Raw genomic sequence first — 15,081 nt, forward strand, 5'->3', positions numbered from 1 at the left:
TTAGCAACTTACTTAAGCTTACTGGATGCTTAACATCCGGATACAACATCTTACTGATAAAACAACTGATACAACAAGGACACAGCTTACTGAAGCTCTCAGAACTGCTTCAGAGACCATGAAAGTGGGAGGTTTTGACAGATGCTTTGTCTCTTGAATGTTCATTTTCCCTGGAGCCATGACCCCACTCCCAGATAACGGTGTATGGGAAGGACCATTGTGAAAATTTATTATATTGATTACTGCTTATGAAAAAGACTTTGTCTTGAATTAGGAATCATTTAACTCGGACAGGGAGCTCAGGGAGCTCAAAGACGTCTTTGTCCTGAGCCCCCTGAACAAGCAAGACGTGAGCAGGAACATCCCGACAGTAACACTGTGTGCAGCTGTGCCATGGCGGTAACCACCACGCTCGGGCACCTGGGCAACATCCCTGGCACGTGTGAACCTTGTGAATCATGAGATAGTGCATGCCATACATACATATATGTTTACATACACTATGTGTGTAAACTATTTTTATTTTTCACTGAGTATAAAGGCAAGCAAGCTGTGGGACTGGGCCAGAAGCCTCACCTACGGGAGGACACACCGCGTAGGAATTTTCCCAGTTCCCAAGAGACCCCTGGGGCTGGCTGCAATGGGGCTCCCAGCCGAAGGGTGGGCCTGCAGGACATTAAGGTGGTAATGGGTGATGTCTCCTTTTCTTAGTCTCTGTAATGCTTTGCAGTAATGATCTGATGCTTTGCTCCTATTGCTTTTTTATCATATTGTGCATAATAACTAGTACTGTTTCCTTTTATCATATTGCATACTGGTTTCCTTTATTGTACTGTAATATAATAAACTGCATTTATTCTTGTCTTTGATTTGGAATTTGTTTTTGCTTGGTATCCAGTCAGTCAGCAAAACAGCCATGTACCTGGGTGAGCCTTTTGTTAAGCACCAATGCTAGTGCCAAGCCCTTGCACCCACCACCTTTGGCAGCAAAGGAGAAACCATGTGCTGATCCTCTAGAACAAGGAGACAAGATTACATCGATGCAAGCAATAACACCTCAGAGCAGAGATGTGCCATCAACACCTGGGATACAGTACAGCAATTAAAAGCTGAAGGTGCAAAGCAGAACATCTAGATTGTATTTGTATTCTATCTTTTTATTTTGTTTGTTTCTTGTAGCCTTTTGCATTTAGCTCCCAAAGCCTGAAGGTCTTAAACCTTTCTCCAGAAGACTTCTCTCAGTGTTGCTGTAAAGACTGCCTGGTGTTAGGGAACCAGCTGACTTAAGGTGACTTTGCTAAATGATGAAAGCCTGTGTCTATCACAGTGAAATTTGCCGGGGGGCAGCTCAGCACATGCCTGGGGAGCAGAGAGGCAACATGCACCTTCTGGTCACAAGGGCTCAGCCGAGGAGGAAGGAAGCACCAGGAGCAAGGGAGCCATCCCGCTCCGCAGGCACCGGCTGCAGCATGGCCCCTGGCTCTGGGCAGGCCCCATATCGTGACAGCCACTGCTTTTCTTCCTAAGGGTTTTGTTCTTCAGTTCATCCCCTGATGAGCTGATAAAAGCAACGACTGTTTCTTTCAAACGACTTTCAAAAGACAACTCGCTTAGGAAACTCCAGCTGGTAAATTCAGTTAGAACAGCAGCCAACTTCCCCGGTGGCAGGGCAAGCTGCAGAGAAATTACTGGGTTGCTGATGACTTTCATCACTGAAGTCTGTTTCAGAAGCCATGGAAACTCCTTCAGCATTCATAGCTGCAGCAACTTCATTACTTCAGACCTTTCAGCCTGTCCTCACCCTGACTCTTGCCCACCGCAGGAGATGGTGGTTCACTGCAGTGTTAAGACCCTCCTGAAACATTTCTCTCCAAGGGGCAGCAGTTTCCCAGAGGAGCCCCTCCTGTCAGTGGAATCCTGCAAAATCCCCCAAAAGCCCACAGTGACATTTGCCACCTTGGCTGAGTTCCCACAGGTCCAAGGCACAGAACTGCCGCTCCACACAACCAACTCAACAGCTACGCACCTGTGGCCTTCGCAGAGCCCCATGTGAAACCGCAGATCAGAGTTTCCAGTGCCCTCGTTTCCACTGATGGGACCAAGAGGCATCAACTACTCAATGAGTTGTAAGAGCAAGGTACAGAGCCAAGACCTGCGGTCTGACCTCAGAGCCTCTGGGGTTTCCTTATTTTTCCCTCTTTTAGCCAAAGTACATTAAAGCATATAAATATCATCCAGCTGGATGAGCAGGGAAAACCGCCTTTTTTCTTCTCCTTTCTTGGGGCCACACACCACAGACAGCAGCCTTGCTCAGTTCCAGATGTCTTCTAGGCAAATAGGCATTAAAATTGTAACTCCTAGCAGGACCGGAGGAAAGCTCAGCCTGTCTCCAGCATCTCCACCTCCCTCTTGCCAGATCGAGAGACCACACAGGGTTGGAGCCCTGCAGAACTGAGCAGCTAGAGCAGGTCCACACAGGAGGACTGGACATTGAGTAGCCCAAGACTCACGTGTCTGTGGTAGCACTACAAAAATCAACACCAGTAATAACGGCATTTTTGATAATACACATTTAGACTTTTGCATGGGGCAGCAGTCCCCAGAACAATCCCAAACTGGGAGACACAGAGGCAGCAAAGCCTCTTCTCCAGGCACAGCACTGATTCAGGGCCCCCAGCAGCAGGCTGTTTATCTCTTGGGTAAGAAACATCAGAGAAGACCCTTGCAACAACCTCTGAGCAGCTGTTGGCAGCTCTCGGGCAGGTCCTGCTGCCTGGACAGGACCAGTCACTGCTGGTACACGATGTACCCGGACTCTCTGGAATTGCACCAGATGCTTGGGAAGCCTGCACATGGACCATGGATGATTCCACCTACAAGACTGGGGCGGCGGCTGGTCTCTACTGGGGCCATTTGTTCTGACAAAGCAAATTACCATCTGTCACCTGAGCACAGCAGTGGCTGTAACTGCAGAGAGTTGGTCTATCCCAGCTAACCTGTCCCGCCAGCACGGCATGAAAAGAACCCAAAGCCTGCAAGGGATACGCCGATCTTCTCCACAGGTAGGTGTTCGCAGCCTGGCTTGAAGGTAGCTCACTGTGGAGGAGCCAATCAAAAAAAGAAAACACCAAAGGATCTGAAACTTAAAAAGTAAAAGCTGTATAACAAAACCGATCATTGACCTCTTCAATTTTACTCTATCCTAAACATGAAATCATCAGGTGGTCTAGATATAGCCACCACACTTGATGATGCTTCCACTGCGCTGCTACATCAGCACGACAGGACAGCGTGGCTGCACGGCCAGGCTGCAGCAGGCGTCAGCAGCAGGACACCACTTCAGCCCCGTGGCCCTCCTTTCATATCCGGGAGCACATGGGTAACACCCAGGAGCGGAGAACAGAACAGCGGAAGAAATCTGGCTGTGCAGGCCCCCCGGGCTCGGTGGCACCCCCAGCGAAGGGGTCCAGTGGCCAGAGCCAGGGACTAACGCTGCATGAAGCCACCCAGGCAGCAGCACAGGGCTACATACATGTCCGGATGAGGTCTGGACGTGGTGTAACTGCGCTCAGGCACAGTGTAAGTGTAAGTGACACCCTAGCGCTTTCTCCTCCAGGATTAGGTCTCTGAAACAGGAGAGGCAAAGACCTTTCGTTCACAGCGAAGGTACCTTGCACCATGGTCACAGGAAAGGCAGGCTCCTATGTGAAGTGCTGTGAAGCATCCTCAAGCACTGGTATCATTTTCCCCTCTGCCTCCCCCTCCCACCCCCTCCCCCCCAGAAGAAGCACCACTGAATCTTTTGCTTTTTTAAGGAAAATGTATTTTTGTGAAAATAGACTTTATTATAATAAAATTTGATATTAAATAAAATCATACCATGTCACCAACACTTGTGGACACTGTGCTGGCATCATTCACGTACCTCACGTAACTGTCCTTCTCAAAACAAGTACCCCACTGAAACATGCAAAGAAACAAACACTGAAAAGGATAGAAACCATGTAGTACAAAACTCTCCGTGGCTTAGAAAGGGATGTGTCTTAACTCAAGGAACACATCATCTCATATGAAAATAACTGCAAACTCTCCATCCCCAGCTCTGCTCTCCAAATGTTCCAACTCAGGAGCAGCCCACTGAAACAGCCAAATAAAACTGCGAAAGAGGCAGACAATAAATAAATAAATAGATAAATAAATAGATAAATAAATAAATAAGGCAAAGTCCCCAGCCAGTGTGTGGTCAAGGTGAACCAGCCAAGAGCAGCTTACAGCAGCCCACCTTAGAGGCAGAAGTATCAACACCCTTGCGGGTATCGCTCCTTCCTCCGTGGGAGTCCTCGTGCTGAAACATGACTGAGGCAGTGTGGGATGCTCCTAGGCACAGCTGCATATTTACAGGGTTACAGTACAAATAACTCACTCGTCAGCCCAGAGACAGCAAAGGGGATTCACGGGAACAGCAAAGTGCAAATTTTCTTTGCAGGAAGTGAAGGAGTTGACACAACCTCCTTTGGACCAGAGAAATACCAGGGGGTGTGTAGTACAAGGGGTCTCTTCCTAAGGGGCCGGGGCTTTGTTGGGAAAAGCCATTTAGCTAACTTACAGCCAGAATATATATTTTAAATTAAAATATTTACAGGGAACTGGTGCATTGAGGGCTGCATGGAGCAGGACACACTACGGTGGAGGTAGCTGTATCCTAGAGCTGAGGCCTCACGCCCCAGTGCCATGACACTGCGTTCAGAGCCACTGCCCATGCTGGGTGGGCACCCACAGCTGGGCTCTCAGCAGAGACCACAGCTCACAGACCCACTGAAGAGTTTTCTCTGTTCAACATACACTTTTTCCCTATGAAAATACTCTTATCAGCTTATTGCAGAGGGCTTCTCCTGAATTTTCAGTCTCTGTGTGGACTGCACAGGCAGTCTTTACAGAACAATAAATCACTTTTTAATTTTTCTTACTGGAACCAAGTTTTCTGAAGAGCTTTTTTCCTTTGAAGAAGAAGCCTCTCTTCTTTTTACTCTGACCAGGTACATCACTGCATTTGAGAACAGCCAGCGATGCCTGCTCTGGACACTGCTCACCCATGACAAGGCAGGAAGGTGGTAGAGTAGGAGGAATTGGTGAGGAGTCGCTCTGGTCAACCCACCCATCTGGATTTAACTGAGTGGGAAAAAGAGAAAACAAAAGAAAAAAAAAGCAGAAGTTAGAGCTAATGGAAGATATGCCAACACAAACCTTCAGATAAAGAAACCTGCCTTCTCCCCACCAGTCTAGTCTGCCCCTCAACCTGCATGGCTCAGCTCCTCTGTGTCATTGCAGATCCAGTTAGGAACTTTCCAGTGGATTTACACTTTTTGGTACCCGCTACCCAGACCCTGCCTGAGCTCAGACATCCTGAAATTCCTTAACCTTGGGCTAAGAACAGGACAGCAGGGAAATCCCACTGAGCACTTGGTGAAAGATGCTCCTTCACAGCTGAAGATGCTGTAAGTGAAGCACGGATGGATAGATACTGATGCATCCATGTATGCCTGCTGGCTGCCTGGGTCGGGGAAGCCTGGCGGGCTCTCAGCACACTCTAGGACACAAGGCAGGACATCAAGAAAAAAACAGCCTAATAAGAACAAGAGCTGTGCAGGACCTTCAGAAGTTCAAGGAGGCTGGCTAAGCTGGGAGGCTTCTGCAACAGTGGCCACACTCTGTCACTGTAAGAGGAGAAATTCAGAGTCTTGTAAGGCTGCTCAGTATCCATCAGATCGAGTCGCGGGAGCGGCAAAAAGCAGTCTGGTGCTCTGCAGTGGCACCAATAATGGAGAAAAAGTTCACGATGGAGCAGGACACGGAGAAGTCTGGGATCAAGTGGCACACAGCAACTGACATATGTTCCTAAGACATCTGAGCATTTGAGAATGTTACCTGGGATCCAGAGTCCCAAACGATGCATGGTACACTGCTCCTTTTGAAAAAGGCTTATTAGAAATCAGAGAGTACCCTAGTCCTGGGCTCAGTTTCCTTTTCACAAAGTACTAGCAGCAGGTCAGTTCCCAGCAACAGCCTTCTTTCCGTGACCTCCTGTCACTGGGTTTAGGTGTCTGGACAGTGACCGTTTGATCTGTCAGGGCAAGCTTTCCCAAGAAGCTGCAAAGTTCACCAGGGAAGAGGCTCTGGGTTTCTGAGGCCTAGGGGAGCATTTGTCCCACCGCCTTCTCTTCCACACAGCCTTCACAAACCAGCATCTTCCGCGCACCCAGCTGTACATCCTGTCTTGGCATTACCCAAAACAACATGCCAGTGGCTGGAGCTGTGCCACGGAAAAGCCTTCTTCCCAGGGAAGTGGTGGAGTCACCATCCCTGGAGGTATTTAAAAGATGTGCAGATGTGGCACTTAGGGACATGGTTTAGTGGTGGACTTGGCAGTGTTGGGTTAACAGTCGGACTCAATGACCTTAAAGGTCTTTTCCAACCTAAATGATTCTACGATCCTCATCATCTCTCTGATTGGGTCCCACTAAGTCGGGGAGAGTCAAGCACACGTCCCTTAAGAGTCTGTAAGTAGCCACAGGTCCAACAGGGGAGACAAGGTAGTGACACTGGCAGCAGGATGCTCTGCCTAGGGCAGAAGCATTGCTGAAGAGCAAAGGCATCAGCCCTGCACAGAAAATGTGAGAATCCCAGCAGCGGCTCGCAGCTCATCAGCAGGAGTGGATGTGCTTCAGCCCTGGTCCCACACTGTGCCTGGGGAAAGCTGCTGAACCAAGCAGGTGCACAGGTTTAGCATTACTGCCCTAACTATAGCACACTCACACTTATGTGCTGTGGGTTTATTTAACATTTCCTGGGGTCAAAAGCAGAAGCAGTAGTGCTTTATCACCCTGCTGCTGTTTCAGCACCCAACCTCCTGCGTGACAAAAGAACACAAAAAGCAGCTGTGACCTCTCCTCCCGCCACAGGCTGAAGTTATGCTGCTGTACTGCAGTCACTTCGCTCTGCTGCAGTAAGAAAGCACTTCTGGTACCAGACGAGCAAACAGCTGCTCTCTAGAGTCAGACTAAGTATGTACAATACCTGTCAAGTCAGTGTTGAGCACACAGGAGTACAGGGTTTTTAAAGAGCTCTGTCTTGGTGTGACTATATGACCCCTCCCAACCCCAGAAGGTTCAGAGTCAGCTACCTGTCTTGCAGCAATCACTTTAAACTGTCCCAGGGGACGGTGCCATCAGACTCTCTCTTACCTGAACCAGGGTCTCTGGCTATGGGAACAGAGACGTAACTCCTTTCCACCTCTTTGTTAGAGTTAAAAATACAGTGGCTGATTTTTCCTGAAAAAAATTCACACTATTTTCCCCTGGAAATCTTGTTCCACACACTTTCAGTGGCACTTCTATGACTCCCCAGATACTCAGCACTGTGTTGAAAGGCCAGCTACTGCCAAGGGCATGCAGCAGAGGGCTTGATGGCACAGCCTGCCCCTTTCAAAGCTGCACTCTGCCTGCGAGGTCCACTCCTCCAACTAACGCTGCAGCATCAACTGCAATCTTTGTATCCCCTGGCAGCACACACATGCAAGGTGCAACACTTGGTGTTGATGGCTCTAGCACCAGACAGGTCTGAGAAGTCTGGAAATAAATCTGAATCAATCTAGACAAACCATTTTCAGCCAGCAGTGCAAAATGTAGAGAGGCAAAGAGAAAAAGTAAGCCAGATGACTGCTAACTTGGTAGCCTGCTAGGTTAGCTGTGTGCAAAAGTAAGAACCCCCGGGTTCTGCTCCAGAAACTATTTACGTGTGGTGCAACAAAGAATCCCTGGATAGAATGCACAAAAGCACTTGGCTAACATCAGAAGAGGTCCACTAACATGCAGTAAGTGATCTCCCCTACGAAGCTCAGGCCTTGGGCTGTCTGGCTTAGCAGCCCCAGAGGATGTGGGAGTGATGTCAAGGCTGCTGGGCAGCCCGGGCAGCCGAGGCTTGGTGCCCATACACCACTGGAAACCATTTTTCTGGCAAAGGTGGGACAATTTCAGGGCAGATCTGAAGTGGCCCAACAAACCTCACACAATTTCTCCTTAGAGCTATGCATGAAAGACTGCATGCAAAATGAGAGGCAGGTACCCAGACCAACTCACAAATGTCACAATAATTTACTATAATAAGGATACTGCAGTATCAATGTCATTATCAAATATCGAACATTTAAAAGGAAGTGACTAGCAGTTTCCTGTCTTTGTGGCTGTAAGTCCTGCTGATTCCCAGCTGTGGTATACGATACCCAAGCAGATTTCCACACACAGAGGCACTCTCACACACAAGCATGTGCAGATATTCTCAGAAGTCTCTATATGGCAGAAAAGCAACAGAACCAGTTCATAGATTCATCTGGTAAGAGACAAATGATACTAAAATTAGGGTTTCTTCTCTAAGAGAAACATGAAGGAAAAATTGCTCTGTCAAAATCCTGATAAAAGCTATTAGGGTTGATAAATAGAAGAGCCATGTCAGTTTTCAGGGGCTGGTTTTCAGTGTTCTTAGGTATTACTGATTTGCACAACTTCAGGAAAATGTTTTATTTGAAACTAAGAAAAACACAGATTCACTCCCACTGCCCCCCAAAACCAGAAGTTTCACACACACCCCAACTTCAAAATAGTTTCTTTAAGAGCTATCAGACAGAACAATTATCCACACAAGGTTGGTTTTAGGGACTAAATGTTACTACTTTAAGTTGATGGTGTGTGGAGGGTTTTCAGGACTATACTCAGGAAGGAGTAAAATCAAGCTGAATATGGCGTGTGCTCAGTCTGAGCAGGATCTTGCAAAGGCTAAATGAAGCTTTGGCTGTTGACGTGCTTGAACAGTGGTAGAAGGACCAAGCTGAAGTATAAAGCAGGTCTTTTCTAAACCTGAATATCCAGCACAGTCCAATCATGGTCCCCAAAACCACCAGATAATTGTTCCAAACAATTGCACTTCATACACTGAACAGATCACAGCTTGTCTTTAATATAGGACCAATCTGGCAGGTAAAACTCTGCCACCAGAGGGTTTGAAGGTGGACTTGCTAGCAAAGCCCCAAACCAGCCTGTCAAACTACAAGCAAGAGAAGGAGTAAACTACAGGTGTAGGACCCTTTAATAGGCTAGGCTGGGTGGGAGATTGAAGATGTCTTCTCACACAAACTTACATGGTTGCTCTCTCTCTCTCTATGTATCATTCATATCTATCACTGGACTCTTCTCTTCCTCATTCTCTGAAGAAAAAAAACCATCACGGGTGCATAATACAGGCAGAAATAAACACATAAAATCAATTAGAATCAAACACTTTCTGAAGGTGCTTTATAATCAGTCTTTGACAGAAACTGCGTATCACTGATGCAAAAATACTCCCTCAACAGCCACAGCATTACAGCAACTGCTCCAAGTTGGTGAGCATGAGTGTTTCAGGGCCCTAGCTTGCAACCATAACTTCTTGGATACTCCTTTTTGTGCTGTATGTTTTATTGCTTAAATCTAATCCCCAAATGTTGTCAGTTTGAAAGTTAAACTGCTTAACTTTTTTCAATTGCCAGCATTTTAAGATATACTCAGAAATAATTCAAAATGATCCACCTTCCCCAGTTTAATTTGGAAAGTACATTGTCCTTATCCTAAGGCCTCTGGCATAGCAGCAGGGAGAAGGGAAGTATGAAGAACAGACAGGGTAAAAACACCAAATCCAAGAAGTTACAAGTGATTTAAAAATCATTCATGATCATGCTGGAGAAGCTTCTGTTAAGATTGGAACTAGCTTTAATCCAAGTCCAAAGTTCTGTCGTGATACCGTAGTGCACATGCATGCCCCTGATGTGTTAGATCTCAAGCTGGGACTGGTAAATTCGATGGGAGTCTGTTTTGCCATGCTTTCAGAAGATTCTTCTCCAGAAGCTGCCATGCATCTTTTGCCTTGGTGATTTTTTGCATTCCCCCCATCCCAAACAGCAGAAGCAAAGGTGCTTCTCTTTGTGTTGTATATGCAACAACACACTTTTACAAGCAAGTTCCTTAACTCTATGGAGTGAGTATGCCTGTGGAGTTTGGAAAGCCCCAGGCATGGCTGTATCACTGCAAGAGTTCATTCCAGCTCAGGGATGGCCCTCAGAATATGTATGTTTTACAGGAGGAGGTATTCCTTCTGCCTTACCCATCAAGTGTTCTGCCCATCGGTAGGGATGCTGTGATCGCTGTGACAGAGCCAAAAACTCAGTGCGTTCAGGTCCTGTCTCTCCTTGGCAATCACTAAACATACTTAAATGTAGTTAACTAATACAAGTTTGGTTATCAGCAGGGTAAATGTACCACTTGCAAAAGGGGGCAAACATGCCTTCCTCATTTGGAAGCTGGTAGATAGATCTGGATTGCAAAGTATAAGTAGGAGGCAGGACTGCACACATAGTTAAAGAGCGCTAAGCCAGAATAAACCAGGACAGGTATCCTGGTGAAGCAGGGGGGCAGCAGGACAGGAGGCAGTCTGTCACTACACAGAAGCAGCCAACACCAAATCATGCCTAGATAGTTAATGTGGTTTCCCACTGAAATAAAATTGGCTTAATCATCATCAACTGAATTTTCAAAGTCCCCAGACTTCAGACAACAAAAAACAGCAGTTCATGGATCAGTTGAGTACCAAAACTACCCTGTCACTCCTGACCATCTTCCTGCTCTGCCGACCCGAAGTCAGAGCCAAACTGAAGAAAAATGGAAAGGTTTGAAAGGCAGGCAAGCCTGAAACACATCTATTTTATATGGGTTTGGTTTATCACATTTGAAAGGCATTTCTGTTGAAAAGGAAAAATGGCCTGAACCATAGGAAAACAGCTCACAGCCCTGAGCATGCAGGAGTATCTGGGCCAAACTGCTGTGTCCAGGGAAACAGTCACCCACTGCTGAACCCAGCACCAGTGGAAAGCAGAGAGGAAAGCAGAGCAGCAGCAAGCGGCAGGGCAGCAAGCAGGAGCAGCTTGTACTGCCTGCTCAACAGCAGAACAGACAGGACCTTGTTACCCTGCTCTCAAACCCTGGCAGGAACAGCCTGTGATTCCCCAGCACAGACCAGCACTTATGGGCTGGGAGGAAAGGGATCCTGAGTATCCTAAACAGGTAAGCATAAGGGACCCAGACAGCTTCTGAGTTTAGAAGATGATCCAGCAAGCTATCCACAAACCTTATTGCTGAGACAGGCCTGCCACCTGCTCTTCATAACGCATCAAGGCTGTAGTGCAGACCCTGTACCCACAAAGCCTGAAATGCCTGGAAGCAAGAGATGGGGCTGCAGGTAGAAATGGGAGGTCGGTACAGAGAAAAAGAAGAGCCGAGCACAAAACATAGGACCAGGAATGCTGCAGAGGGCAGGAAAGCTAGGGTCACACCAGTGGTGACTTCAGCAGAGGAGGATTCAGGGCCACATACTTCCTTAAGGACTAGCTCAAACCCAATCTGGGCCTGCTCTTACACATTTTTATAGGTCTGGCACCACTTGACAGTGTCAATAACCTCCCAAGAAGAACTGAAGGCTGAGTACATGTGAGCTGGAAACAAACTGTGTCCCTCCCTGCCTCCCACTCTCTAGAACACAGCATGAGAGGTCCTGGCATGGTCAGGGAGGTGCTATGCTTTTGGTGTCACCCACTGAGGATAGACTGAACCTGGAAAATAATCCAGATCTCCTGCTTAAGCATTCATTTCAAGAGTATCAGCATCATAATGCAAGGGGTTTGTTCAACCTTTGGTTTCCCTACATCTGTGGGATGCTTTCAGAGACTTAGGATACATCCCACAGATCTGCTGGGAAACTTGCCAGTGCATTTCGGATTTATCTGTAAGCACCTCAGATGGCACTAAGATATTTCTAACTCAGGTATGTAGAAGAACATTGGTGTTTGGGTGTCGGTAACTCCAGAACGCTTTGCCATGGATGTGAGCATATCTGAGGAGTTTCATGTGTCTGGGGAGCTGGCTGAACTGCTTTGCTTTGCTTGCAGCAGTATTTCACCACTGACCCTTTTGTGGCTGCAAAGAATCTGCTGGTGGGACTGGAGATGCTCTTTAATCACCTGACCATAATGTGACTGAGGCTCCAGTGAATGTTGTTGCTTTGTGCCTCTTTCTGCACTACAGGTAAGTCTTCAAGAAGAGCTTCTAGCGCTCCCTTCTAAACTTTTAAGCATCTCCCATGGGATGAACTGAGCTGCATGCAATAATTTCAATGATTCCATCAGATGCTGCATGCTGCGCAATGTCCAGTCTCCAGTCACATCACAATTTGGATGTCTGTAGTATGCAGCGTCACACAATCTTACCTGGCTCTCAGCACTCAGCAGAAAAGCTTCTTTATCTTTTGAATGAAGTTCCTTGACCATGCCTCCATCAGAAGTTACAGCTTCCAAGAAGTTAGATGGGACAAGGCCTCTCTGCTGGTTCAGTTCTCCCTGCAAGATCAACATTCAGTTCTCCCATCAGGTTTCCTGGCTGATGGAGAAATAACAAACAGAGGAGCAGTCCCATGCAGAGAAGGCTAGGCTATGATCTGAGAGAAGCCCAGAAACACACTATGTTGGAAGGATCCTCAGCAAATTTCGTGACTCACATTCTTGCTTTGTTGTGGAACAATTCAGAGTGCAAAAATACAGAAGAGAGTAAAGGAAGAAAAGACAGCAGCAAGCCGTGACAAATGTATTCTAGCGACATGGTCACTTTTACAAACTCAAAAAATTTCCACAGCTATCCTGGAAGCAACTGGAATACGACTGTGCCACAAGTTTTCTAAAGGGCTTTGATTTTCTCTGGTATTTATTTATTTATTTATTAAAGAATGAGGTACAATATCCTGTAGGCATTGCCTCCACGCTCACTGAGGTCCAGAGCTGCAAGCCAAACTTGGGTGTATGCCTAAAAAGTGACTCCAGTTCAACAGCAAGTGGTTGGGTGAGACAAAACAACCCCAGCAAAGTTGTTTGGCCAGCACTACAAAAGAAGTCAAACAAAACTCACAGTGATCCCCTCCAGATTCTAGCTGGAGCGGAACCTCAACTTTGATGTCTGAAGACACACCACTTTCTGTGTGGAAAAGATGGATGATCCAAGGGCCAAGGGTCATGTCTAGCATGCTGCTCACTGACAGGCACAGTCCGCAGGTATATACAGTAAATTACAACAGATACCAGTGCTTGTTGAAGTTGATACGTTGCAGTGTGGCCCAATGGTGGGCATCATACATTTTCATTCTTATCTTACCATTTTAGCCTCCTGCCCTGGATAAGACCACGTGTCTGAGTGCTTGGTGACAAATTAACTTATAGCAGATACTGATTTAGCTGATGTATGTACAGAAAAATGCATCCCAGGCTTTGGGAAACCTGCAGTCAAGTTGTGCCAAGAAATAAACTCAGAACCATTTGGATAACTGGGTTTACAGGAGAAGCATGGACTGCCAGAAACAATCTGCCCTGCATTAAGCAGATACGGGTTTATTTATCATTTTTTTCAAAAGCAGAATATTTTGTTCCCCGATTTCTGCTCTCCTGCCACTAGATGGACTCCAACGATTTCAGATGTAGCCACAGGAACTTCCCAACCAACACCCATACTTACATAATAGAATCCATCATCATCCATGGACCCAAACACAGTGATAACGTCCCCGGCACTGAAAGTCAGTTCAGCCTGCAAAGAGCAAGAGAACAGCAGTTACAGGAGAAACACTGCCTGGAATTTCTCACCAGAAACACATGGTCACCCTGGGCTGCTTGCACAATCTCATCCTGACGGAGCAAGGCCACTGTGTTAAGACTTGCAGGACCAGGAATCAAGAAAAGCAAATGAGGTGGGTAACTGCAGAATTCAGTGCTAAGGAAGCAGTTCCTAAATTAAGACAAGAGCAAAGTCTGTTTCTTATACCAAATTTTAATAAGGCTTCAAAATAGTACCCACCACCTGTTCTGGAAAGGTATGTTGAGAACAAGCTGAACAAGCACCAGATATACGTTTCTTTAAATGTAAGTACTAAATCCCGCTCCCTTGGGTGAGCCTGTTCTGTATGCAATACTCCAGGATTAGTCACTAGTGGGAATGCATACAAATGGGAGGACTCGACCTGGAAACAGAACATTACCATGCAACACACATGATCCTTCACCATCACATCCGTCTGTCCCATCAGACACCCCAGCACACACTCCATAGAGCATAAGACCAAAAAAAAAGGTGTAAGCAGCCTCCTCTTATGGAAGAAATCGCCCAGTTACAGCAAAAAAAGCTGCTCTAAGATAAAAAAGGTGGAGTCTCCAAACAGGCCGTGTCCCATTCAGGACACACTGGCTTTATAAGCACTTCACCAAAGCATTAGCTGGAAGGGACCTACCTCTAATATATTTACCTTATTATATCCCTAGTACTCAATTTACCTCTGGAGGCTGCAGGTTCCTCCTGTTGGCTGTGACTTTGTTCTAGCAGAAAGACACTTCTGTAGGGAACTTCACTCACAGACACACAGAATGGCACAGCTGATCCTATTACATCTTGGTGCAAGTTCACAAACAGCAGCTGCAGCCTTCTAGCAGAACAGGTAACCAAATTTTCTAGGAATGTGAACAGGAGCATCTCCAACAATGCAACAGAACTGCACCAGCTTGTTTCAATAATTTGAGCTCTGTCCACAGGGAAGGTTCTAGGAAGAGCAAGTCACTGCATAAAATACAGTCATCTTCTTGTTGAGAAGGGCTCAAAAGCGTTCTTTGGCCAGATACATGTTCTCATTGTATCTCTCCCAAGGTAATCCACCATCCCTAACACACTCTGTCCTCAGCAGCAGGCTGTCTTGCTCATGAGACACCCAGTTTGGGAGGCAAGCATTACCTGAACTGTGCCACCACTTGGCTATACATTCCTTTCTGGATACAATCTGATTCCAAACCCCACGTTTATGTTTGCTCACAGTAGATTAATACTGATATGGAGGAACAGAGAACAGAGCATGCTCTAATTTAGAAAGGTATTTTGCAAAAAGGATTCTGCATTGCAATCTTTGCACCTTAAAAGG

General features: G+C 46.6%; 1 protein-coding gene across 12 annotated transcripts in view; it reads right to left on the bottom strand.

Moving 5' to 3' along the window:
* Positions 1-3,805: 3,805 nt before the first annotated feature.
* The window catches only part of TSPOAP1 (TSPO associated protein 1), a 69,889-nt gene continuing 58,613 nt past the window's right edge, over positions 3,806-15,081 (bottom strand). For 8 of the 12 annotated variants that reach the window (XM_037375190.1, XM_037375189.1, XM_037375186.1 and 5 more), the window contains 3 exons: positions 13,635-13,706; positions 12,344-12,472; positions 3,806-5,169 (listed from right to left, as the gene is read on the bottom strand). In XM_037375190.1, coding sequence (XP_037231087.1) covers positions 4,954-5,169; positions 12,344-12,472; positions 13,635-13,706 — 417 coding nt within the window. In that variant the 3' untranslated portion in view covers positions 3,806-4,953. Of the gene's footprint in view, positions 5,170-5,366; positions 9,257-12,343; positions 12,473-13,634; positions 13,707-15,081 lie in introns of those variants that run through there. The other 4 variants (XM_037375195.1, XM_037375194.1, XM_037375193.1 and 1 more) reach the window with 4 other exon arrangements.

Source organism: Falco rusticolus, chromosome 1, assembly GCF_015220075.1.
Source record: "Falco rusticolus isolate bFalRus1 chromosome 1, bFalRus1.pri, whole genome shotgun sequence".
Lineage (NCBI taxonomy): Eukaryota > Metazoa > Chordata > Aves > Falconiformes > Falconidae > Falco > Falco rusticolus.